Consider the following 27,907-nt stretch of genomic DNA (forward strand, 5'->3'; position numbering starts at 1 on the left):
TTTCATTGGTTGAGAAAATACAGCCTTCAGAAATAGAGATTGTTTTTTATACTACGTTCCCCTCCCTTCTTTAGGAAGGGTGATCAGAACTAAAGAACTGCTAATTGTAAGTCTGGTGCTTCCTGCGGAGTTTACGTGAGGGTTATTAAGTAAGTCTTCAATTAGCACCTGCCAACAGTCTGAGACAGCATGTTTTTAGTGACTGCAGTTGTGTTGGGAGTTGTTAAAGTCAATATTTTTCTTTGGAGGAAAGTTAAGGTGCTGTCATTGCAGAATTCAGTGTTTACAGGGCTCGCAAAGTTCCAGGCTAATACACACACAGAACGTAGGCGAGAGACATGTACAGCTTGAACCACGAATTAAGGTCACTCTGTCTTTTGGTAGAATCTTGTGTTTCTTTTCTAATTACCATAATGTAAGTTCATTTCTAGAAGAACTGTTTATGGATAGAAATGGTGTCTTTGTTGTAATGTAATTGCAAAAATTATGTGGTACATATCTTGTTTAGGAGTAAGCACTTACAGATCATATGTGTGGGATTTGACTTGCTTTGATAAAATTATTGTAGTGATTTTATTTCAGTGTTTTTTGCATATGTGTATGTGTATCAGTATAATATATATATATACTATGTTCACTATCATTACCCTCTCATGAGATGTGTGGTTTTCTACTGTAAACACTCAGCTAGGGACTGAAGAAAAGAGCCCTGACTGCTCTCCCACAGGACCTGGGTTCTATTCCCAACACCAACATAAACATCTGTAACTCGAGGGCCAGGGGATCCCACATCTGACCTTCCATAGGCACTAGGCACTCATGCAGTGCATAAGCATGCATTCATGCCAAACGCCCATATACATTTAAACAAAGAAAAGTCCAGTTATGGTATCTCACTTCCCAAAGTTCTGGAAATTGTGCAGGGGAAGAAATGTACATGGTTACCTCGTGGTGACTCACAGCTTGCTACCACATTTTATAAACAGCTTTCTGCTTCCTCTGTGTTTGACTGGTGACTCCCGGGACTCCGCCCCTCTTCCCAGCTTGGTCCTAGTCTGGCTTTATCACCCAATCTCTTCCTGCCCAGCTATAGGCCAGTCAGCTCTTTGTTAACCCATAGGAGTAATACATTATTACAGTGTGCAAAGATTGTTCCACAGCATCTCAGCACGCTTTGAGAGTCAGTGATCATTATTTCAGAACTCCACTTTCACTGCTTGTATTGCCCAGGCATGGATTCAGTTTTTAGAGCATGAACTTTCTGTCTTGAACACTTTAAGGCATCGCTGGATCACCTCTGATATCTTGTAAAATGCAGCTGTTGTGTAAATAGAGTTTGTGCACGTTTAAATGAACATGCGTCCCCCTCCCCATATTTCTCTCTGTAGTTGATTGAATTCAGAGAAGCAGAACCAGTGGAAGGTCGTTTTTCTGTCTCTTCTCCTTTTACCAGCTGAGTTGTGTATGCTTGTAAGTGGCAGTTTATTCTACTTGGACGAAGTGGAGGGTATGTTGAGACAGGCAGATCGCTGGAGCTAGCTGGCCAGCCAGCTTAGCTGATGGGTGAGCTCCAGGTTCAGCGAGAGAGACTGCCTCAAAGTAATGTGGGGAGTGACTGAGGAAGGCACCATGTGTGGACCTTCGCTGCCACACATATGTGTACATATATACACCCACGTACGCACATGTACATACTACATGAATACATATACCCCACATACATCCATGCATTTCTTTCTCTCAAACACTTACACTGGAAATTGTGGACATGTCTGTATTAGAAAGAAACTATGGAACACGAGTAATTTGGAGTGGAAGAATGAGTCCCTGATGATTAAACAGAACAAAAAGCTCTTTTTAAAATTGATTTTATTGAGCTCTACATTTTCTCTGCTCCTCTCCCCTCCTCTCCCCTACCCTTCAGTCCTCTCCCATAGTCCCCATGCTTCTAATTTACTCAGGAGATCTTGTCTTTTTCTGCTTCCCATGTAGATTAGATCCATGTATGTGTCTCTTAGGGTCCTCATTGTTGTCTAGGTTCCCTGGGATTGTGATATCTGACTGGTTTTCTTTGCTTTATGTTTAAAAACCACTTATGAGTGAGCACATATGATCATTCTGGGTCTTTCTGGGTCTGGGTTACCTCACTCAATATGATGCTTTCTAGCTCCATCCATTTGCTTGCAAATTTCAAGATAACATTTTTTTTTTCTATTGTGTAAATGTACTACATTTTCCTTATCCATTCTTTGGTCGAGGGGCATTTAGGTTGTTTCCAGGTTCTGGCTATGACAAACATGCTGCTATGAACATAGTTGAGCACATGTCCTTGTAGTACAATTGAACATCCTTTGGGTATATACACAAAAGTGGTATTACTGGGTCTTGAGGAAGACTGTTTCCTAATTTTCTGAGAATTCGTCACACTGACATCCAAAGGGGCTGTACCAACTTGCATTTCCACCAGCAATGTAGGAGTGTTCCCTTTACCCTACAACCTCTCCAGCATAAGTTTTCATCAGTGTTTTTGATCTTGGCCATTCTTACAGGTGTTAGATGGAACCTCAGAGTTGTTTTGATTTGCATTTCTCTGATGACGAAGGATGTTGAACATTTCCTTAAGTGTCTTTCAGCCATCTCAGATTCCTCTGTTGCGAGTTCTCTGTTTAGCTCTGTACTCCATTTTTTTAATTGGATTATTAGAACAAAAAGTTCCTATGTTTTATTGACTTTCTACTTCAACAGGACTTAACTAAATGGTCAAACAAATAGCTCCAAATGTATCGTGTGACAGCTTGTTGTATCATAAAATACCATGGGAATGTCCAGACATTCTTTCCCAGAGATCACAGTTGTCAGGGGATGAACAGCGTTTCCCCACTCTTACCCAGGCCATCCTTCTTCAGTTCCAGATGTTGCTGTGAAAGGAGAGTACTCCAGCTACTACCTCCTGGTGCAGGGCAATGGCAAGAAACGGTGCAAAACCACATTGCTCCACTCAGCCAACCAGATCAATGGCTCCTTTGCACTCAGTTTCATTCATGGGAAGATGAAAATGAAGCGGGAAGAAGCCACATTGAGTACGTATTAACTTAGCTAGAAGAGACCCACTCCCACACTTATTTGTATTGCAGTTTATTTACATGGTTTCAAGTGGAAGGAATAATAATGAAACTCCATGTTTGCCATTAGTTTACCTTTTTTTTTAGTACAACATTTTTTTCTCTATATAAAATATTTTGGTCATGTGCTGTCCCCTCCTCCATCTTCTCTTAGATCTTCTGTACCTCCCTACCCACCCCAAGTTCATGTTCTTTCTCTCCCAGGCTCTATAAAAACAAAACAAAGCAAAATCACCCCCCTCCCAAAATAGAAAATCAAAACTAACAAAAATCAATAAGGTAAAAAATACCAAGCAAAAACAAAAAGCACACAAAATACATGGAGTCCATTTTGTGTCAGCAATCTACTCCTGGCGCGGGGCCTGCCCTGGATTGTGGTTGATATACCCAGTTGACACTCCACCAGAGAAAAATTGATTTTCCTTTTCCAGGCAGGTGTCAATTGCCAGTAACTGCTTTGGTTAGGGGTGGCACTATGTGTCCACTTTCCTGCCTCCATGCTGGAATTCTAATATAACCTTTTTATAAGTTTAAATGAAGAGAATTAGTTCCTTTACAATATACAAAGTAAAGATTAGCTCTTATCTTTCAATTTCAAATACCAAATTGTTAATGTTTACTGCTTTCAACACTAAAAACAATTTTTTAAATTCCCATTTATTTTCTCTCAAGCTTCTTTTACTTCATCTATTTTGCTTTTCTTTTTTCTCTCTTAAGTTCTATATTTTGATTCTATATTAAGTTCTATGTAGAAGGAGCGGTGGGCCGCTTCCCGCCTCCCAGCTAGCTTTACCCCTGAAATAATTACACGGAAACTGTATTCTTTTGAACACTGCTTGGCCCATTATCTGTAGCCTCCTATTAGTTAACTCTTACATATTGATCTAACCCATTTCTAATAATCTGTGTTGCACCACGAGGTGGTGGCTTACCAGGAGGGTTCTAACCTGCAGCTGGCTTGGAGAGGAGAGTCATGGCGACTGCCTGCCTCTGTTTTCTTTCTCCCACAGTTCTGTTCTGTCTACTCCACCTATCTAAGCTGGTGTCCTATCAAAGGCCAAGGCAGCTCCTTTATTAACCAATGAAAGTAACACATAGACAGTTAACCCTCCTCCATCAGTTCTACATTTGGTTTTATATATATATGTGTGTGTGTGTGTGTGTGTGTGTGTGTGTGTGTGTGTGTGTGTATTTGTGTATGTATTAGCTATGCCAATAGGTGTATTACTCATAGACAGGAAACAGAGGGACAGAAACAGCCCAGGATCCATCACAAACCAGCCTCCCAAGACTTAGATACAAGGTGCACATGGAGCCTTGACTCTTGACTCCTTGTGTCCTACTTATAACGCAGTTGAGTACACTTGAGGGCATCCTTCCCTGGGTTGCATGCTTCAGATGTCACATGACTCCCTAAACATGAGTAGCCTTCCCTTGAAGGTGAGAGAGGAGCAAACCCCAAGTTTCCCTTTGTGCCTTCTGATAGTGTATTTCCTGTACATTTTTCTTTTGTTTTGTTTTGTTTTGTTGGTTTTTTTGTTTTGTTTTTTGTTTGTTTGTTTTTTGTTTTGTTTTGGTTTTCTGAGAGAGGGTTCCCTGTGTAGCTTTGGAGCCTGCCCTGAATCTTGCTCTGTAGACCAGGCTGGTCTCGAACTCAGAGATCCACCTGCCTCTGCTGGGATAAAAGGCATGCATTTGTGCCTTAAGTTCTGATTATCTGAGAACTACATGCAAGAAGAAAAGAGGATGAGCCTGGGTTAACCAAGTCAGTCCTGGGACTGTTGCATATACTAGGTTCATTATGCGAAGGAGTGAATGGAGGAAGTCAGCTGGGCCCGTGGTTCATTATGTGGGTTATGGGAACCTATACTTAGAAATGAGAAACTTCTGTCTTTGTTTTCTAAGTAGGTAGAAGAGAATACCATGTAGTGAAGTCTACTCTGGTGCCCATATTCCCCCAAGGAATTAAGAATCAGATCAAATGCAGAGATCCACAGCAAAGCACTGGGCCAAGCTCCTGGAGTCCAGCCTAAGAGAGGGAGGAGGGATTATATGAGCGGGGTGTGTGTGTGTGTGTGTGAAGATTATGATGGGAAACCCACAGAGACAGCTGACCTAAGCTAGTGGGAGCTCATAGACTCTGGACTGACAGCTGGGGAACCTGCATGGGACCAAAGTAGCCCCTTTGAATGTGGGTGACAGTTGTCAGGCTTGGTCTTTTTGTGAGCCTCCTGGCAGTGGGAACAGGATTTATCTGAGGTCCAGGAGCTGACTTTTTGGAGCCCATAGGGAAACTATGGTGGGATACCATGCTCAACCTTGGTGCAGGAGGGTGGGGCTTGGTCCTGCCTCAACTTGATATGCCAGACTTTGTTGACTCCCCATGGGAAGCCTTACTCTGAGGAGTGAATGGGAGTGGAGAGGGAGGGGGAACTGTGGTTGGTATGAAAAATTAATTAAAAAAAGAAACAAAAGAATCAGATCAAAGATTAAAATACAGAACAATTTGGCATGCTCGTTTCCCCCCATTTAATTGTTACTTTGAAGTATGTGAGATCAAGAGAGATGAGTGGTTGGCGGTTATGTTTCTAGTCATGTCCTAACACATTTCCTAGCGACTGAGTTTTAATAGCTCGTTCGTGTAGAATATCATTAATGTTGACTTTTTCTTTCTTCTCAGGTTTTCCTTTTGACTTCTCATCGCTCCCGAGTTTTTCTGAGGAGCAGGTTTTGCAAAGAGAGAAACAGTTAGCCAGCATTCAGGTTCTGGCTTTGAAAGAATGCCTGAGTAAGTACCACTATAAGTAAAATTTTACTATAAGAACGTTGGTGTGTTAATGTGAGCTCCTGTGTTTACATCTTGTTCCCATCCATGTTGTCATTTAGGGTGATGCATATAGCTCCCGTGTATATAGGGAGCTTGGTAGATGAAGTCTGCAGTGTTATTTTTTAATGGATTCAGACTATCCTGATTGTCAGTATATCATTGGAAATACTTTAAAAACATATTTTGCCAGGGAAATTTTGTATTTCAAATTTGTATACTCTGAACCATATCTAGAAAAGACATAGAAGTTTGTTACTCTTCTTACTGCATACAGTGTAGTTTTGTTACAAGGAAGGTCGAGACTGAAAACGGAAGAAAGTGCAAGTCTAAAGAAATTAGTATGGTAACTAGTGCATTCATTCTTCAGTTTAACCATTCCTAATTGATGATAACCAAGCGTTGTTCACATACTGAAGTTAGCATCGTGGGTTTTCCTTAGCTGGGGGGCTTGACACCCATCGTTAATATTAAATTGGCTATCAGTCTGAATTTTTATAAATATTAAACATGCATTGTTGCCTAATATCAATATGCTCTAAATCACTGATATATAATTGCTAAGAAACTCCTTAAATTTATGATACTACCTTAGTTACATAAAGAAGGAAATATTAGAAATATATATTAAAAAGTAAAACTGTACTCTTTTATTCAAAAGCCTTTCAAGCTATATTGAATTCAGTGATCTGTTTACTCAGTAGGAAATAATTTTAGAATTAATTTAGAATATTTAGACAAATATTCATTAGTCAATTACTCATGTAAGCCCTGCGAAGATTTTTCATGTGTGTAAAACCAAGGTAATTGTGTGTTATTTTGTGGTGTTTGTTCTAGGAAAGTTTTGTTAGAAAGGAAAGTAAGTTTCAATGGAATCGAGATGTTTCAGTGGGTAACGGTGCTACCACCAGGCCTAGGGACCTAAGTCTGTCTCCACACCTCACATAGTGGAAGGAGAGAAATGACTCCAACCTTCTCAATAGCACTGTGGCTTGTACAAGGCTTGTACACACACACACACACACACACACACACATTAACATACACACACCAATAAGGGTGAGCAAGAAAAAAAGTTTTAAATGGTAGACGTGTGTGCCTGTGAACATAATGACTCAGCTGGTAAAGTGCCCACCATACAAGCAGTGGAGACCTGATTTCAGATCCTCAGCGTGCTGGTAGAGGGTGGTGGTGTGAACCTGGAGCATTTGAGAGGCGTTGACTCTGGCGTTCATTGGCCAGTCAGTCCAGCCAATAGATGGGCTACAGATTCAGTAAGAGACCCTACCTCAAGAACGAAGTCGGAGAATAGGCTGGTGAAATGCTTAGTGTATCAAGGCACTTGCTGCGTGACCAACACACTACTTTAGTTCTGTCCCTGGGACCTCATACTAGAAGGATGAACTCACACCTACAAATTGTCCTCTGACCTGCACTTGTTCTCTATCCCCCAAGACTCAAAATAATTAAATGTTTCAAGAATGTGGCAAGTGATACCTTGGCCTCCATATTTATATACACATGTGTACTTAACACTCATGTGCGTACATCACATAAACATGTACATACAAGTGTGCACTTGGCGATCTGAAGCATTAAATCTTGGCTCATAATGATCCTGTGGATCCACTTATGATGATTATCCTCACTGAACAGATCGCACCCATTCCCAGACTGGATTCAAACTTTGGTAGATAAAATGCATCCTTACAGTTTTGTATTTCAGGAGGCAGAGAAAAGTGGGGTCAAAGAGTGTCCAGTGCATGCGTGTCTGAGTATGTTCTTCAGTGATTTTCCATGGCCAGGTCTGAAGTGTTTTTAAGCACAATTGTATGATGTAAAAGCAAAAGAATTTAAACAAAAAGATCTTCTCTGACATTGATAAAAAGCCTCTTTGCATAAGACACTTCTTCACAAAGATGTCCTTAAAATACCAATGAAATGGAATAAACTGTCCAGTTCTTCCAAGGTTTCCCTGACCAGTATCACATAATAAAGAACTGTACTAATTAATAGAGAATTGTACTAATTAATGATACTATTGAGATACACTATCTTTTAAAATAACATAAATATCAATTAAAGCTTGTTGGAGTTTAACTTTATAAATAAGTTTATGTTCAGTTTATTTTTTAGAAAAATTATCTGATCTCTTGTATTAGAGTAATGAAATATAAAATGTGACTGTAATTTAATATTCCTCAATTTTGTAATTTATATCTTTTATACTTGGAAAGATGGCTAACAATACCTTAACTGAGTAGTTTCTTCAAGGAAAGGCTTTAGAATGTTGTCAAGCTTTTAAAGACTTGAGTGTGATGTAATAAATGTAGTAAGTAAGTCAGTGTTGTTTCCAGCATTGCACTCCGTACACCAGTGTCTTCACATCTTCTAAAAATCCATAGAACCCGCTGAAGTTCTGATTCATATTCAACTGATAGCTTTTAGGTATTTCAGATTTCTCAGTAATGATTTCTCATTACTGCTATTTAATAAAGAATATAGCATTCCTTCACTGACCCATTTTAGAGTTTAACGTTTTCCCCTGAGTGCTTATATCTCACTTGTGTGCAAGTTTATTTGTAGAGTTGTGTTTTTTTAAACTTCTGTTAAATATGCAGTTCATCACTGTATTAAGCCTCATCTCCTCCCTTGTTCTCAGCTATTAAGGTCAGGGTGCTTTCTTACCCGTTGCTTTCCAAACTGTGGCGTAATTTGGCCATCTCCATAAGTCGAGGCCAGCTCCAGAGGAGTTTTAGTTAATAAAATGAGGGACTGATTCCTGAAGCACATTGCTCATTGTGTTTCTTCCATGGGAAAGCAAGCCATTCATTTAGGACTCCCAGCTGACTGTACGGAAAGGAAATACACCGAGGCTTCTGATGTCCTCGCAGAGTCTTACAGAAACATGATCACAGCTCTCTGAGTGTTCTGTTAGTATTTGCGGTCACAGGGAGCTTATGTCTCCTACCTTGGGCTAAATCTGCCAGGACCCCAAGAATACCCACGTCAATGAGGTAGGGTGTTCCGGGGCCTGTGTCATAAAGCTGGTGTTCTAAAGGCTGGGGGGTGGGGTGGTGGTTGCTGCCTTCCCCCAGCTGCCTGGCACTGTTCGTGTACACCAGGCTGCCTGGGTGTAATGTCATGCACCTGAATCCTGAGTCTGGGGCCTGGGATGGTGCCTCGCAGTCAGTAAGTTCTCAATGTCTCTGGAATTCCTATCAGTTTCCGGGGTAGTGGGTTTATTGTAGAAGAAAAGTGTGATTGGTCTAGAAGCGTTTTTAAAAGAAATGTTTTGTATCAAAGTAATACACAGATACAGTGTGAAAATTCAAATGCTACTCAGAAGCTTCGAATGCAGAGCAGCAGTGACTCTCAGACTCCTCCCCACCCCCCATCTTTCTGCCTCTCTAACCAGTCTCTGTATCCACAAGCAGCTGTCCCCATCTTTCTGCCTGTGTGTCCACAGGCGGCTCTCCTCAGCCCTCCAGCTAGTTCAGGCCTTTCTTCTTGTTTTTAGATACTGTGAAATTATATGTATCCAGTTTATTTTCTTAGCATCTCACTGTGGCGGATAAAGAATGAGTGTCTCCTAGTCAGCTTCACTTCCCCTTTTCCTTCCCAGTGACCCTGAACAGTGAAGGCATGGGTTGGCTGGCATTGTCACAGCAGAGATTATAAAACAGTGCTGTCTGCTGGCTTAGTACTCTAACCCCACTGCTGTCCACTGCACAGCTCTTGTGTTTTACTGCTCTGAGCAGCGCCCTGCAGGTGTTGTCTCCGGAAGCCTGACTCTGAATGAGAGTATGCCCCTCACCTCCAACCCCATTTTCTGAGCCGTATATGTGATAGGCCATGTTAATAGATTATCGTCAGTTTTTCTTAGACCTTTAGTAATTACTTCCTTACTTCTTCCTATACCTCTTATAGAGTTAGATACTGCTGTTTCAGGACAGAAAATGTCTCTGATTGATTTTTGAGGGTCTCACGTGGCCTGGTCTTGAAGTAGATAGACATGTAGCTGAGGACAGCCTGGAACGCTTGCATCTTTCCTTCTTAGCACCACTTCCAATACGCTAAGGTGACAACCTGACTCGTCCGCACTGGTGAGGAGTCCTTTTGTTGTCATTGCCGTTGTTGTTCCGCGATTGTTCTTTTATCAAACCAGCCTGTACTTATTCTAGTATCTTCTTTACTTTAGGAAAATACTAATTCTGTCACATTTTCTCTACAATGTTTCCTACAATGTTTTTGTTTCTTTTGAATTCTTTTTGATTGCTTTTTCTTCTCTCTCTCTCTCTCTCTCTCTCTCTCTCTCTCTCTCTTTTTACCCTGGCTTGGCTCCCTCCTTCCCTCTTCCCTTCCTTTTCTTTCCTTCCTTTCTTTCTTTCTTTCTTTCTTTCTTTCTTTCTTTCTTTCTTTCTTTCTTTCTTTCTTTCTTTCTTCTTTAAGAACCCAATAATACCTCTTCTCCCAGAGTTGCCGCCAATTTAGGAACAAGCTGAAGAAATGTACAGATAAACTATAGGTGAAATGGTATGATATTTTAGATTCTGGCCCAGCTGGCTTTCTCATCCATATACCAAGTCTTGGATTTAGCTTTTGGGAATCTGCCAGAACTGGGCAACTACTGACCAACCATATAGGAGAAGCTTCCAGGATGTCCTACAGAGAGGCTACCCAAAGACTGCTGGCTGTCACAGCCTGCTTGGTGATGTCCAGCCCAGTAAGTGAGTGGAGCAAGAAGGTGCTGCAAGTCTTCCTGGGTAATAGCAGCATAAGGGATGCTGAGCCCTTTCTTTCCCTCAGCCCTTTCTAAGACTTGTGGCTGGTTCTCATCCATCTGTTTTCTACTGCAGCTTTTACTTCCAGCCTCTAGTATATAATACCTGGCAAAAGTCACTGGAGAGTGGGAGGGGAAGGATTCCATATTCTTATCTGAGCCTGCCTCTACCCTGATCTTAGTACCAGCACTTGGGGCTCTTCTCTCTCTGGGTGTTCAGTTTTATGTTTTGTTCATAGAATCCTTTGTGGCCCACTGGCCATGTATGGCCAAGGACAGCTGTGACTGTGGCCCAATCTAGACTCATAATTTCATAGGTGACAGTCTTGTGTCCTAGTGTCACAAAGCTGAATACATCTCTGGGATTTTAATCCTTTCAGTGAGGCATTGTAGCCACTGGTATTTTCGTGGTAGGACTTGGGATGTCTAGTACCACAGAGCCTTTGTTGGACTTACGTTTAACCCCATCTTTAGCGTGACCTTTCTACATACCTGAAGTTCCATAGTTTGGTACTATTAAAATAAAGCCAAACTGGCATCAGTCATGCCTGCCTCTCTCTGAGGCTGGACAGTGGCGTGGGGAGCAGAGCTCGAGCGTGGCTAAGCCTTTGTGTCCAGTCTGGTTTGAGGCCGGTACTTCACTACGTTTACCCACACTGCTTGGTCATGTTGTCTGCAGGTCCCCAAAATGGTCCCCCGCTCTACCGCTGGCTCAAGTTTACCACTTATTTCTGTCTTCCACAGCTTGTTCAGAAGGGTTGCTGTGTTATTTTTTTCTTGTTACCATTGTTTAATTTTTCATTTCTGACTTTCAAATTGGAGAAGGAAGAAACAGTAATGTCTATGCTATTGTATTTAAAAGAAAGTTTTATGGGTGTTAATTTTATATACTGTATTAGCCAGGGTTCTCTGGAGTAACAGAACTTATTGAGTGACTGAAAGGCTTCAGTCCGGCTAACACAACGTTGGCTGACTGTGAGTGAAAAGGCCAAGAATCCAGTAGCTGCTCAGTCCCCGAGGCTATGGGTGTCTCAGCTTGTCCTCAGTATATGGTGGAATCCCAAAGAAGTAGATTTCCATGCCAATGAAGGAATGGATGTTCTAGCGAGACAACAGCAAACAGGCAAAGAGCTAATGCTTCCCTCTATAGGCTTCCGGCAGAAGGCGTGGCCCAGATTAGAGGCGGGTGTCTTCTCGCTTCAAGATCAGGATTAGAAGTGGATCTTCCTACTTCCAATTAAGCAAAAATCCCTCACTGGTGTGCCCTCCATTTTTGGATTTTAGCTAATTCCAGATGGAGTCAAGTTGTCAACCAAGAATAGCCATCATATCATACATATATATGTAAGAGCACTTCCAATGCTCTGTGATATATCTCTGAAGACGTGTATGCTGGCCTTTCCTGTCCGTCCTCTCTGTTAACTAAGTACTCCCTTTCCCCTCATCTCACACAGTGTCTCAGAATTATGCCATTACCTATAAATAAGATCAAGATGGAAATGTGGCTACACAGGAATGTGGATATTTGTTTTACTTTTAAAATATATTTGACAAAAGTCCTAGACAGAGGAGCTCCCCTGCAGGTGCTCAGAAATGCTCCAGTGGTTAATTGTGTCTGTTGTCATGCAGAAAGAAGAAAGGCTGCCAGTCAGCCTGAAGCGGTTTCTGCTGAGGAACTCAAAAGTCTGTTGGTGTTGACGAGGGAGCGCTTCCTAGGTCGTTTGGATGCCCTCGCCCCTACAGCAGTTTCAACACAAACGGACAAAATGAAATCTGCTGGCATGGCAAATGGTAAGGTTTTTTATTCTTTTAAATTTTGGTGGTGGTGGTGGTGGTATGTGTGTGTGTGTGTGTGTGTGTGTAGCATTTTTATTAAACTTTATAAGCTTTATTGGCCAAGTCAAATATATTTCACACATTTAAAGAATGATATGTATTTTTTTAACACCTGTATATCTGAACTTTACTTACTTAAGTATGACAGGCTTTTTTGCTAACACCTTTTATCAAGCATGTTTAGTTTAATTGTTTTTTTAGCACAGGAGGAAGCACTTTGTGGTCTTACTCATCTTGCTAAGCTGCTAGACTGGATAGGTCTCAAAAAGTGAAGACAGTGACATGTATACACTGAGTTGGATACAGGCAGAACCACGTGCTACTTCCCAGGGGTCCCCAGGTCGCCATACTTCCCAGGAGGATCATGGAATCACTGCTTCATTCACTGAGCCTCTGCTCCTCTCTGCAGTCTGATGTAGTGAATTTGAATAAAGGGAAGTTTTCAGGGGCCTAGCAAGAATGTGTTTGAGGCTTTCTTGAAACAGTACAAATTTTTATTTTTATTTTACAGGAACCATTTTTATTGTATAGGCTAAAGAAAACTAATCACAGAATCAGCTTAGCAAGGGTGTTTATTTGTATGTCTTTCTGTGATACTGTGGATATTCAAAAAAATTGAACATTATAGTGTGGCGATATTTTGTTTGTGATCTAAGATCAGAGCCAAGCTAAGCCGGTGATTAGCCATAGAAGCCAGACAGTGGTGGCCCACACCTTTAGTCCCAATACTCCAGAGGCAGAGGCAGAGGCAGGTGGATCTCTGTGAGTTCAAGGCCACCCTGGGCTACAGGAGATTGGTCCAGTCTAAAAGAGAAACAGAGCCAGGTGGTGATGGTTCGCACCTTTAATCCCAGTACTTGGGAGTCACACGCCTTTAATCCCAGCACTAGGGAGGTAGAGACAGGAGGGGATATGGCTGGGCAGAGAGAGAGAAATATAAGGAGGGAGGACAAAGGAGCTCAGGGATTCTGTCTGAGGATGCCCAGAGACAGGATCTTGCCTATCCGGTCTGAGCATGTGGAGAGGTAAGAACTCTAGTGGCCACTGCTCTGCTTCTCTGATCTCTCACCTTTCACCCCCTAATGTCTGACTCTGGTTTTTATTTAACAAGACTGATTTGGATTACGTTACATCATGGTCCTTGACCTTCAACCAGATTACATTGTTTGTGAAGCAGTGTATGGAAACAGTGGGCTGCGTCCTGCTTGAGCACAAACACCTGTTCAAGTCCCACTTGGGGCCCTTGTTAACTGGGGTCTAGGTTAGTAACTTTTCTCATTTCTTGGATGGAATACTGGCAGAGGTGTTTAGAGACGAGCTCTCTCCACTCCCACCGGGAGAGCAGTCCATTGTGGTGGGAAGGATGGTAGAGACGTGATGCGTCTTGAGGTGACCTGGGCAAGCAAGCCTAGCTCTTAGCACTGACTGTAGATGTCTTTGCTTTGCCTCTGGGGCCATCATATCATTCGCTCAAGCCGTGTGGGTCATCCTCGCTGTGGTTTATGCAGACCTTAGCTGACACCTGAACAGGCTTTTGTCGGCCGCTAAGCTCACAAACAATGACGTGGAGATTTCTTATTGTTTATAAAAGCCTGACCATTGCTGAGACTAGTCCCTCTAGCTCTCACAATTTAAATTAACCCGTTTATCTTAATCTTCCTTCTTCCATGTGGTATTGCCTCTCTTCCATCTTGTACCCCGTTTTCTCTCCATGTCTGACTGACAGTTCCACCTCTCTTATTCCCAGAGTCCTCTCTGTCCCCCGTAGTGCCACCTAACCTCTTCCTGCCTCAGTATTGGCCGTTAAGCTCTTTATTAAACCAGTCACAGTGACACATCTCCACACCGTGTAAAGGAATATTCCCCAGCAGGCACCTGGCCTTGTGCTCAGTCTGGTTTTCCAAATGTCACATTTTGGTTTCCTTAGCATAGTCCTGGGGCACAGGCCACTCCTCTTCGTGGCTTTCCATACGCATGTCCTCGGTCTAGAGTCCTTTTCTCTCAGCTCTTACCTGACTGCCTAGAGCTGCCTTACGGATGTTCAGATGTTTTCTCCGAGACGTTCCTAGGCCTTGGCCAGTTTCAACTGTTTTGCCCACACTCGTACTCAGCAGTTTTCTCGTTTTATGTGGCATAGATTTAAAGGGTGCATGTGCATGATCTATCTGGTTGTTACTGAATTTGTCTTCTCTGCACACACACCATGCTGTTTGAAGGTACAGACACACTTACTTGCTATCTTCACATCTGTAGGGCCTGGCATGGAGCCTGGACGATGCAGGCTGTAGGAGGATGATCTCCCCATACTCACTAAACAAATGAAGACTTGTAGAACTTGACCTGAAAAGTGTCAGGCTGCACATTTGAGTATGACTTCTATGAATACGGTTTTGACTGTTAACATTTTTGTAGCACTGATTTGAATAAATACATCTACATGTAAATTGAACTGCATGTAAAACTAGTAAGGCCAATCAATCTCATATCCTGGCACAGTTGTACTCATTAGCAATCTAGAATGATTTGTACTGATTCTACCTGTGTGGAAACACCAGCAAGTATACCAAGTGACAGGTCATGATGTATGAGATGCCGTAATGTAGCCATTTTATCGGCTCACTGCCGAAGTCGCTGAAGACTCCCAGAGGATGTGGTGCCTGTTTAAGGCACGCGGAGTGTCTGCTTGGCACTTCTGGGCACATAGCGAGGTTGTGTAAATGAGTTTGTTAGGCAGGTTGTAATTTCTTTTATTATTTCAAATATTTACTATTATGTTGCTTTATGAAATAGGTTAAACCAATGATAATGTCACTTTTTCATTGTGATTTATTCTTACTTTGGTCTGTAAGATCGCAATGGCTTCTTCTCATTAGCCGCATGAACTGACAATGCTACCTTCCTGTTTGCTGGAATGTGCGATGTGAAGGTCACGTTCCCTGTTTTCTACTTGTGTTGGTTCTGTTTCTCTTTCTTGTAAAATAAGATATTACAAAAAATAATTTTCTTGATCTCTCAGGGAGCCTTTTGTTACATTTTGTTTGGGGCATGGTATAGTTTCTAGAGAAGCAAGTAAAATATTGTATTATTTTACTGTAAGAGTTATGTTTAGTTATTACCTCAAAGTCCTGACATTTGTTAATATTTGTTTGCTTTTCTTAAATATTAGACTATGTCATCTCATCCATATTTATATGTTGTATACTCAGTTAATAATTAATTTTATTGTAATATTCAGGGACAATTTATTGTTTTTTAAAAGATAACTTGAATCATCTTATGATCTCAGGAGTGTGCAGCAGTGCAGAACTGGTATTGATTATTTTCTGTATATTTTTATTACCAAGCTATGTCTCCATTAAGAAGCACACTGCTTTGCTGTAAAGCTCATTACCCTATCAAATGGATTTCACCACTGTTAATAAGAAATGGAAATGATGTGTTTTGAGGGTGTTTGTTGAGGACATCCAAGTGTAGGTATTAGAAGATACTTCAGAATAATCAAGGTTAAATAGTTTACTAAGTAGAGAGAAAATAAGAGATGGTCGCTCCTATTTTTATTATAATTTAGAAACAGAACAGATCTGTCATCAGTGACTTAAGTAGTAAAAGTCCAGCAATTTTGATTCATTTATTAGAATGCTGTAATAAATTGTTTAAAGTCATTCTTAAAACAAGGTAAGTTTAAAATACAAAAAAGTAGTACAGTTGGTAATTTTGCCATTGTTTGTCTAAACCAATACTTGCTAATGAGAAAGAAAGCTGTGCTTTTAGGTCTTGTTAGGTTCCAGAGTTCCAGACAGACTTGGGGGAACTCACTGCAGCATAGTAACAGGGAGACGGCCCTCACCTCTGCTATGGCTAGAGTCAAGTGATTCTGAGTTTTAGTGCGTTGAGGGCATCTCCGGTTAACAGATAAGGGAGGGTTACTTCACAAGCAGCCTTGAGGACGTTATGAGCATGTATTCGTCAGTTATTATGCTTTTGAGACTGAGGTAATCCTCTTTTTAAGAATACGAGTTTTCATTTTAAATAATTCAAAATAATTCTGTTTCTAGTATGGAAGTCACAGCATTCTTGTGTCTTCATTATAGAGTGGCTTTCTTTATATTTGAACTACTTTCGTTAAGAATAGCTAACTTGTGCTTTCATTTCATGTGAGCCTTAATAAATAGATTCATTGTATTTTATCAGTGGTAACTCATGCAATTTATTTGAAGAAGATATTTTATTTTCATTTCCAATAATCTTCTCAGTGATATTTTGTATAGTTCATTAGTCATGTCTTTAATAAATGTCTCAGTTCTTAGCCTTTACCCACACATACACAGTGTATACATTTATCCATCTATCACCATTTATTTATCTGTTCATTCATTCATTTATCCATCCACCCACCCGTTCGTCCGTCCATCCATCCATCCATCCATTCTTCGCCAGTCTCACTACTTAGCCCAGCTCAGCCTTGAACTCACTATAAGCCTATGCTAGTCTCCGATTTTGATCTTCCTGCCTCACCTCCCTGATGCTAGGATTCCGGATGGGTATCACCAAGCACCCCAAGTGAGCTTTACTGTTGCATAGAGCATTCACTGTGACAGTGCTTTTCGTTGCTGATGTATGTTTTGCTTTCTTTAGGTGCTAGAACAGTGGAACCTTATTCTTCAAGTCTAATGGAAACCAATCCTCTGGAATGGCCAGAAAGACATGTTCTTCAGAACTTAGAAACTTTTGAAAAAGCTAAACAAAAAATGAGGTAATATTGGAGTTTTTAAAAATGCATGTTCAGTATTTTCAAATGAATACACTTAATATTTTAATTAATATTTCAGTAGCTTGTAATTTCATTGAAAATAAAAAACAGGTGCTTTCTTTAATAAGTAGGTAATCAGTAGAGTAGTGTATTGATTAAGAGGGAAAGATGTCTTCCTTTTCATTATCTTGGTACCTTCCAAGTGTGCCTAACTTGTGAGTAAGTAATGTCTGTCCAGCTTTATAGACATCTTCCATCAACATACAATGCTTACTTTCCTTTTTTATTGCTGTGATAAAACACTGGCTAAAAGCAACATGGGGAACAAAGTGTTTATTTGACTTACATATCCCAAACACAATTCATCACTGAGAGAAGTCAAAACAGGAACTCAAGCAGCGCAGGAACCTGGAGTCAAGAACGGAAATGGGCTGTGGAGGATGCTCCTTCCCGTGGCGTGTTTCCCTTGCAGGCTCAGCTTGCTTTCTTACATAGCCCAGAACCACCTGCCCAGAGTTGGTGGGGTCTTCTCGCGACAATTGTTAATCAAGAGAATGACCAACAGGTTTACCTACAGGCCAGTCTGATGGAGCGAGTTTTTCAGGTGAGACCTCCTCTTCCCACATGAGCCTAGCTTGTGCAACGTTAACAAAAAGCTCACCAGCACACACTTGTGAATATATGAGGTGAACCACACGGGTGTGTAAAATGAAGTGGAGTCACTTGTTTTTAGCCATGTTTGTCCACATAGGAAGTAGGTACTCTCAGAGACGGAAGTGGGTACCCAGCTGACAGGTCTTTGGTCTTTGGCTTTGGTGCATAGAGGTCACTCAGTGTGTAATTGCAGGATAGTGGAGTACAAGCTCTCTGACATTTCTCTTTCAGTGTTTAGCTCTTCTGATAAATTCTATGACCTGCTCTAACCTTTTCTCGTACTGCCCACAAGTACTGATTAAATACCAGTTGTCGGGCACTGGACAACACGACGGAGAGCACCCATGCCTGCCTGTCTTATCTTGAGCTCCTTTTTACGGAGAGATAATCAAAAGGAAACAAGTACCCAGACTTGCGAAGAGTGGCCCAGCTCCCGCACCATCAGGGTGGGTGACCAGCACAGGCAAGGGTGGGCTGGAAGCAGGTAGTATTTGTATCCTTGCTCTTTATCACTCTCGATTTGTGCGCATTGCCACTCTGGCCCCGAATTCTTGGCTTCCCGGAAAGGGAAACAGACGTAGTCTCTTGGTGAGGTTTCTCCCTCGTTGACATGGAAGTGCTTGCTGTAGCTGACCTTCTCTTGAAATTCTCTGACCTCTGCGCCCCTGTTCTGTTCTTCTTGTTCTTAACCCTACTGTGGGTTTACTCTCAGGAACTACAGCATTGTGATTCTAGTTTGAGCAGAGAGTTTAATGTGTGCTTAGTTTGTCTTGAACGAGAAGTGTGTTAGACACTCAAAGTTTGAGTCAAGCATCGCCTTTCTTTCTTGAGTCCTTTATAAATGCTACAGCTTGGTGTTATGTTCCTTTTCTAACCACTAAGGACAATGTTATGGCTTCTGTAGAATGTGTTTTCTGTGTCTCCTTCCACCCTTACGTTGTGTTCTCTGCTGGGAGTCAGACCTGTGTAGTAAACTGCGAGCTGCAATTGTGGGTTCACAAGTTAGAGTGAGCCCTGTTCACTATATTACAGTGATATTTGTATAGTTAGTGGTCAGTCAGGACTGCAGGTACTTCAGTAAGAAACCACATGAAGTCCTGTGTCAGACCAAAAGCTACTGTTGTATGTTTTCAGAATTTTGTTAGTGTTAATGCGGTTTTAAGTAGGAAGTCATCTTATGGTGAAAGTCAGAGGGCACAGCAATTCCGTTTTAGACTCACTCAGCAACCTGTGCTACGGCATTCACCCCCACATCAGAGTGGGAATGAGATCCTAGTTTTATTTTAAAGTTGTGGAAATGTTATGACAGAATGCATGCAGAAAGTTTAAAGCATGGTTGCCAGTGTTATTTTCTAAGCTGAGACGGATCTTGGTAGAGCAATTCATCACAAATTGGGCTTTTAAAAGCTGCTTTGAAATGCTTGTGTTTGGATTCTATATAAATGCAAATCATACATTTCCCATTGCATCCAGGCTGTAATGCAGTTGTGATTAGTACTGATTAAGGAACATTGTAAGATACTATTAAAGAAGCTCCATAGAAATTAAATTAAACTCACAGTGCAGTTCCTACCCACCCAGAGCATGAAATTCTGAGAAAATGTTCACGTGTTCTCTTGCTAGACTGTTTTTATTAGACTTCTATCCCATTTAACAATAATAGGACTAGACATGGGAAATGGATCTGCCTGCGTGTGATGGTCCTTAGTGTAAGAGACATGGGTCTAAAACTTAATGCCAATATTTTAATCATAGAGTTATTCATAAAAATGTTGATGTAATTTGTGTAATATGTAAAATATAATCAAGTTGGGCTGGCACAGTGGCTTAGGGGACAAAGAAAGGTATTTGTTGTGTAGCCTGAGGGATTGAATTCAGTCCCCACAGCCCACTTGGTGGGAGGAGAGCACTGACTTCCACAGGTTATCCTTGGACTTACATACACACATATGCACACACTTATCCACGTGTGTGCACACACACACTAAGTCAATGAATGTAAAAAAGTTAACATTTTAGATTGCTTTGGAGTTGAGTGATTAAATTCATGGTGACAGTGATTTTTATTTATGCTCTAGCGGAAGAGCAGTGAGCAGTTAAGAACCTAATGAAGCGGTTACTAGTTCCTGAGATGAGAGCATGTTCATCCACTTACTTATTTATCTATTTATTTAATGACTTGCTGTGTGGTTTTCTGGTTTATGGAGTGACAAAGACAGAGGTGGCCCTTACTGGAGTCAGTCTCAGTTCTGAGCTCTTTTGCCCTCTGTGTTCCCTCCCCCCCGCCGTGTAACTGCACATCAGTGCACACACTGATGGTGTGCTGCAGTGTCTACCTGAAAGAATGGGAACAGTGGCTGTTTTTAGGCATGGTTGCTGGTTGCATTTTATAAAGTACTTGTTAGGCGTTACTTTGTTTTGCTATAAGACCTATTCCATTTTTTTTCCCCAAGGAAATTTGTGAAGATTAAGAACATATTGTAGGTAAAAATCGTTTCGAAAATGCAAAGTCCTGCATGTCTTTCAGATGGGATAATAATTCAGTGTGTACTCGTGATGTTGTGAGCATGACTCGAGGAGACCTTGGAGAGGATTTCCATTGCCTTCTCATTTCATGGCCACGCTTTAAGTAATCTTTTAAATTTAGAGAAAATTGGAACATTCAATTCTTGGCCTCCGAAATTTATATTATGGGCTTTCAGTTTAAATTTAAATTTTATAGAATTGGTAACTGTGTACTACTGAATAGTTAATATGTTATTTTTAATAAAGATATAATCATGATAGTTTCTCTGGTAGGATGATTAAAACAGAAGCCACGAGTTTCCGTGTGACTTGCAGATTATTTAAAATCTAGTTCACAATGAAAGAGTCTGTAATTAGTTTTCTGTAGATGTGTAATTCCTGACTTTTCTTTTTGTATTTGTAATGGATTTTGCTCTCATCATTGTTTCCTGCCTATGGTGGATTTGAATGTACCTTTAATAAAGCTATACAAATTATTTTCCCAGAACTGGTTCATTACCTCGTTCATCTGAACAGTTGCTGGGCCATAAAGAGGGTCCCCGGGACTCAATCACATTATTGGATGCTAAGGAACTGCTGAAACATTTCACCTCGGATGGATTACCAGTTGGAGATCTACAGCCATTACAGATTCAAAGGGGGTGAGTTATAGACCTATAATTTGCAACTAATTTCTAAAAATCATTTAAAAATAACATTGTGCTTCCCCCCATGTAGTTAACTGATGCTCCGAGCTGAGGTTTATCACTGGCCTTAACAGCCACACTTCTTCAGTCTCCAAATGTCCTTCTGTTGTGTGACCTTGAATTTGAAGAAAACAAAGATGATGAAGGCAGCTCAGTACATCTCCCGTAGAAGTCAGGGGCAAGGGCTTCTACTTCGTGTGGGGAAATACATTTAGTTCTTTTTCTTGCCTTTGTTTCATTTATCCTTATTCTGAGTGTGTATTGTGTGTGTGTATGTAGGGGGAGGGGATCACAGGTGCCTCGGTGGGCACGCGCAGCTCAAAAGACAACTTTCTGGAGTCAGTTCTCTCCTGCCGCCTTTGCGTGGGTCCCAGGTGCTGAGCTCAGGTGATGTAGGGTTGCTTTGCTAGCGCCTTTACCTGCCAACCTGTCTGCCAGGCCTGAAACTTTGTTGTAAGAAGTTAGGCTTTGATTTGCAAATATGTATTTTTAAATTTCTCTCTTCTGCATTGCTGTTTAGTTTTGATTTTGCCACCCCTTGGCATGATGAGTGTCAGTTATGACTACTAATGGCCAGAGTCATGTCCTTCCCACTGAAGGTGGTGAGGAAGCCATGACATGACCGAGTACGAACTCAGCATCTGCATAATTTATACCCACTTGGCTTCTGAGACAGTGCTCACTCAGTTGCTAGTTAACAAATACCGGCTGCAGCTGGCGTTGGCTACAGGTAAATAAAATTGTAGCATCAATTTCTTGTGATGTTTTTATAATTTGCTTACTCTCCACGTTTCTTTTTCATCATTAACCCATCATTTAAAAAACCTTCTAAAGGACCATAAAGGTCCTTTATCTTACTCCGATGACTTCTACCAAGCTAGTTTTGAATGCACGGTGATAAATATTTATCTTAAAGGTAAATTTTGGGAGGGGTTTTTGTTATTTCAGGAATAGAGTCAGAGAATTGCTGTCTTTTGTGCATGTTACTGGAGAGAAAGGGCAGAGCGTCGCTGACAGTGGAGGGCTGTATGTGTGGGGTCATAACGACCTAATGCTCCCAGTGACATAAAACTGGCATAACTTTGGGTCCTTTACTTTCTCGTGGCTTTGAGAGGTTGAGAACCCCTTTAGTGTGAACTCCAGAAGCAGAGCCTTACACAGCTGCTCAACTCCTCTCTGGTCATCGCACTGTGGTCCTTGATGGACCAGCCCGACTCCATTTTAAGAATAGAAGCCATCTTATTACAAGGTCAGAAGAAGTTCATTCCTGTTTTTTGTAAAACTTGGATTTGAACAGATCTTGACCCATTTTCTGGAATTTGACATGTTCCTGATAAGATATTTTGTCAGATAATTTGGAAATGTTCTGCCAAGTTCCTACGTAACTAAAAATCCTTGGAAACTCCCTAGCCTTGCAGTTTTGGGGGCTATGTAAGTTCTACTGTCTCCTATGTTCAGAGGTGTTTTCTCACCCTGCTTCAGGGGGACGGCCCTGTCTGACAGAAAATAAAGTGTGTGTAATTTGACCAGAGAATCTGGGCAATGGTCTTTACTCTCGTTGGTGGAATCCGCAGTCCTTTCAGATAATTAGTCCCAATGACAGAGATCAATGTACTGATCCGGCCCTGGTGACCTACCTCAGCCGTGCCCTTTGACTGCAAAAGTGGCTTTTAATTATAGAGTAGGAGAGATGTTGCTAACTTAAAATTGTCTGTGAAATATACATGTTTTCATTTTGACTTTACCTCATTCTGTAACTTAGGCTGACCACAAACTCGCAACAACCTTGGTCTTGCAATCCTCCTGCCTCTGCCTCCCAAACGCTGAGACTAGGGGCACATGCCACTTTGCCTCGCTCTTAGAAAACTGAATGGTTCTTTGACATTAGGAAAGAAGGGAGTCATTATTACTGTGGCTTCACTTAACATAGTGGTTCTCAAGCTGAGGGTCACGACCCCTCTGGACCCTTTCACAGGGGTCACCCAAGACCGTCAGAAAACCCAGAACAGTAGCTAAATTACAGTTAGGAGGTAGCAACACAAATAATTTTATGGTTGGATTCAGCACAGCATGAGGAGCTGTATTAAAGGGTCACGGCATTAAGAAGGCTGAGAACCACTGACTTAATGTGAATGTGGAAGCTGAGCTGACCTGACTGCCTACCTGTCAAGGCACTGCCCAGTTACTGTTCCATTACACAAAGGAAAACCTTGCTCCTCACAGTAAACCAAGGAAATAAGAACATTAACAAAAACATATTCACCCCATTTCTTTTAGAAAAACTGAGACGAGTGATAATTAAATAAAAATAATGCACTGGGAAGGATTGAGATAAAAAATGATGAACAGAAGAGTAAAATGCTAAGTACTTGAGTCCTGCTTTACAGATTATTCATTCGAAGGGTCTCTCATCAAAATAATGAGGCCATTGCAATTTACTAATGACACTTTTTATGGAACACCTTAGAGGTATTAGCATATGAGGGTTTTTTATTCATTAATTGGCATGTGTTTGACATTTAAATGTAATAATGTAGTTCTGAATGTAATCTTTGGTGACAGAAGGACAGCTCTTCTTACAAGGTCAGGGGTGGGGTGGGGTGGGCAGGTGTATTGTCTGTTCTCTGGATTTGCCTGCTTTTCCATTAGTGCACCTGTCCCCAGCTCTGTATCCAAGCCTCGGTTTCACTGTGCGCTTCACTATGTGAAGACCCAGCGCTGCTTCAGACTTTCCCCATTTCCATGTAGATAGATCTGAGTTTGATTCGAGTTTCAGGACTGTGACTGAGGCCATTAGACCAATGGGTCCTAACTCATGAGGGAAGGGAGGCCCGTGACAGGATAAGCAGTGATCTTACTCTGATTGCAGCAGCCTCTTTCTTCTCCATGGTTACCGTAGTCCTACAGGTTTGGGTGTGGAAGGACTCGAGCATTAATATTTTATGATAGCTCAACATAAGATTAGTTCTAAAGGCCTGCTGATTGAAACACACTTCAGAAGAACCGAATTCATCAGTTAGGTCTCTAGACCTTCTGATCCGTGTAAAGTCACTGGTTCTCAACAGCAGTGGCAGGCTGACCACACTCTGAGTTACAGTGAGAAGTAAGCAAAGATTCAAGTTAACCTATTCCTCTCTCTGTGTTTTAACTGAACACAGATCCCTTCACCAAGGGCTGGGTGATACATTTTAGAGATAATGTTGCTTCCTGAATTTATACCACAAAACATTTTCCTTTTTGATTTACTCTTTCTCATAAAAATTTTGTTCCGTGAGTCCCACTGTAATTTTTAAAATGGAGGCACAGAAAACAGATGGGGCAAAGGACACAGCCCTAGTCTGTTTCCTTTCCTTTCCTGGTATCCCTTAATTCCTCCCACCTAGCAGGATACTATTCTTTATCCCAGACTGGCCTTGAACTCACTATGTAATTTGCGTCTAGGCTGGACTCAAACTCAGTGGTCCTCACACCACTGCCTCCAGGTACCTAAACATTAATGCTTTATGTCTTTGTTAGGGTTTCTGTTGCTGGGATAAATTACTGCCTGAAAGCACCTTTGGAGGGAAGGGTTTATTTGGCTTGCCCTTCTGTATCACAGTACCTCGTGAAGGAACTCAGGGTGGGCTCTTGAAGCAGGAACTACAGCAGAAACCATGGAGTGCTCCCAACTGGCATGTTCCCCATGGGTTGCTCAGCCTGCTTTCTTAATCTGGGACCCACTGGGGGTGGTACTGCCGACAGTAAGCTGGATCCTCCCACATCAGTCATTACCCGGGAAAATGCCCCATCTGATGGAGATACTTTATCATTTGAGGTTTCCTTTTCCCGAATGACTCTAGCTCATGACCGGTTGACAGAAACTGCTCAGGACACCATAAAAACACTCATATGTGGGGGAGGCAATCAGGTTTGTCTCCTTAGGAATTTTACCTTTCTCTCTCATGTGTAAACCTTAAATACAAATGAAACCCTTTGTATTTCAGGGAAAAAACTTTTGTTTTGACACCAGAACTTAGTCCTCGGAAACTTCAAGTCTTGCCTTTTGAAAAAGCCTCTGAATGCCATTACCACGGAATTGAGTAAGTGTTTATTCACGCTTTTGTGTTTTGTTGTTACAACCTTTGTGATTTGAGTGTGGCGTGTGAGTGAAATAAAATGACCTAAATTGATAGGGACCCACATCTTTTTAGTTACTTGGTATTTTTATCAAAATCTCTGTGTTCCATACATTATTAATATGTATTTTCTCTGTGGGTCACATTACTGTTCCCTGGTCACTAATTATACTGTAATTGCTTAGAAACTAGTAAGTGAGATGAGCTCTGAATTTGAACATATTAATTATGTGTACATCATTATAACATTTCAGTTTGCTTTTTACTTATTACTTGACTATTCAATGCTTGTACGTAATGTAGTTTGATTGCATTCACCTCCCTTGCCCAACTTCTTATCTCACTCCCTCTAATCCCTTCCCCTCAGCAAACTCCCATCTCACGGCCCCTGCCGCTCTCTTCCCTTCTGTGTATTTTGTTACCACTAAGTTTAATTAGTGTTGCTTACAGAAACAGTTATTTGAGCACATTACGAATGGCTGCACCACACCCCCAGCAACTATTACTTGCCAGTGGCTCCTCAGGGAGGTGGGACTCTCCTGATCCGTGATGGGATGTTGCTGTGCTGGGGCCCACAGCTTTCTGACTTGATAAATCTCTAGTTTGGTTAGCAGCACCTCTACCTCCTTTGTTCCTCCATGCCTTCTCTCCCATCCCAACTTACATCTTGCCACGCCCGAGATCCCTGCCCCAACTTTCATGGCACAGTCTTTTCTTTGTGGGCGCTACTTCCAGTTCCACTCTTTCAGAAACACAGTCTTGGTTTTATTGACTTCAGTTTTCCTTAGTGTTTTCTTTACTCCTAGAGAGCACCTTCTGGCAGTGCTGTTTTTAATGTCTGTACAAAACTGATTCTCTGCTATGAAAAATGAGGATTTAGCTCTCCTTTTCTCGTTGGTTTTGTGGCTATGCATTTATTTACATTTTATTTATTTATTTACTTTGTGTGTGTTTGTGTTTATGCACATGTGTGTGCATGCAGTTGTGTGGCTGTGGATGCATATGTAGAGGCCCGAGGATATAAAATCTCTTCCTCTTTTGCTCTCTGCCTTATTCCCCTCAAGGTCTCTAACTGAACCAAGAGTCAGTGATTTTCATGTAAGCTGATGGCCATTCCTATGCCTGAGCAATCCTGGTTTTTTTTTTCTTTGTTTGTTTGTTTTGTTTTCATCTCATCTGGAGTTGGGGTTACAGGCATGCATTGCCTATAATAGTTTGGATGTGATTGGCTTTCATATTCTCATAGGGAGTGGCACTATTTGGAGGTGTGGCTTTGTTGGAGTGGGTGTTGTCTTGTTAGAGGAAATGTGTCACTGTTAGGGTGGGCTTTGAGGTTTCCTATGGTTCAGGATACCGCCCAGTGTCTCAGTCCACTTCCTGTTGCCTTCTGATCAAGATGTAGCCAGCACCATGTCCACCTGCACACCACTTTGTTCCCCATCATGATGATATGAATTGAACCTCCAGACTGTAAGCCACCACCTCAATTAAATGTTTTCCTTTGTAACAGTTGCCCTGGTCATAGTGTCTTGCCACAGCAATTGAAACCCTAATTAAGACAATGCCATACTTAGCTTCTTACATTGTGTGCTGGGAACCTGAACTCAGGTCCTTATGAATGCATAGCAAGTACTTTTGCCCACTGAATTATCTCTTATATAGGGCTGACTGACCTAGTTTACTAAATAGACAAGGCTGATCCTGAACTCAGAGATCCACCTGCCTCTGCCTTTTTCATGCTGGGTTTAACAGTGTGTGCCACCACATCTGACCCCAGGTTTTTAAATCTATATTTAATCCTGTTCCTTACACTATGCCCATTTTATTCTATCTCTCTCATTCTGTTGGATAGGTTTAGAGCCTTCTACTCTATTTTAACATTTTATTTAATATTCATTCATGCATATGTAATGATCCTGATCTATTAAAGAAACCTAAGTAAGAGTTCTAGATATTTGGCATGTAATTCACATCTGAGAGTTGAAAGCAGTAAGCTTTGTTTGTATTCTCACAAAGTATCCCTGCTGAGGAAAAGCTGTGCTAGTAACATGTTCCTTGCTACACCGACAGAATATCCCAGGACACAGGTGCTTTGAGCTTCCTTGGCCTCATGAGCTCACGGAAGCACTGCTTTGAGTACACAATCATATTTTCACCCGAGTAGCTGGCTAGAGTGTCTGTCATATGAGAATGTTGTAGATCATTACCCCACAAGTACCGTAACACAGTTGTGTTTATCCTGGGCTTCAGCTCCCTCTTGTCCCTGTTTTAATTTAATATAGAAAGAAGATTAATGGTGCATCTGAATTTATAAACAATGTTATTATTCCTGTTCATTTATTAGACTATTAAATGACTATTTGTGCATTAGTGCCCAAACCCTCATGGCCTTTTATTTACAGTATCATGAAGCACATTCGTTACAGAGTAGTTTCCCTTTGTAATCTCCCTAGTCTATTGACAAATCGAGCTATGCTCTTTTTCTCTACTATAGATTGGTGCTTATAAAGATGGGAACATTGAGACAGAAGGAACATTCTGTAAAAGAGGGCCTCCCTTAGTTATGTTGTTGTATCCTTTTCTTTCTTTAATTTTTTTTCTTTTTTTGATT

General features: G+C 41.3%; 1 protein-coding gene across 1 annotated transcript in view; it reads left to right on the forward strand.

Annotated features, from left to right (window-relative positions):
• The window catches only part of Mtbp (MDM2 binding protein), a 66,789-nt gene that overhangs the window by 27,259 nt on the left and 11,623 nt on the right, over nt 1–27,907 (forward strand). Inside the window, exons 12-17 of the mRNA XM_048457132.3 lie at nt 2,907–3,080; nt 5,803–5,910; nt 12,359–12,520; nt 17,201–17,318; nt 20,981–21,136; nt 25,165–25,260. Of these exons, the coding sequence (XP_048313089.3) occupies nt 2,907–3,080; nt 5,803–5,910; nt 12,359–12,520; nt 17,201–17,318; nt 20,981–21,136; nt 25,165–25,260 (814 nt within the window). The remainder of the gene's footprint in view (nt 1–2,906; nt 3,081–5,802; nt 5,911–12,358; nt 12,521–17,200; nt 17,319–20,980; nt 21,137–25,164; nt 25,261–27,907) is intronic.

This window comes from Myodes glareolus, chromosome 19 (assembly GCF_982192425.1).
Source record: "Myodes glareolus chromosome 19, mMyoGla1.1, whole genome shotgun sequence".
NCBI classification, from domain to species: domain Eukaryota; kingdom Metazoa; phylum Chordata; class Mammalia; order Rodentia; family Cricetidae; genus Myodes; species Myodes glareolus.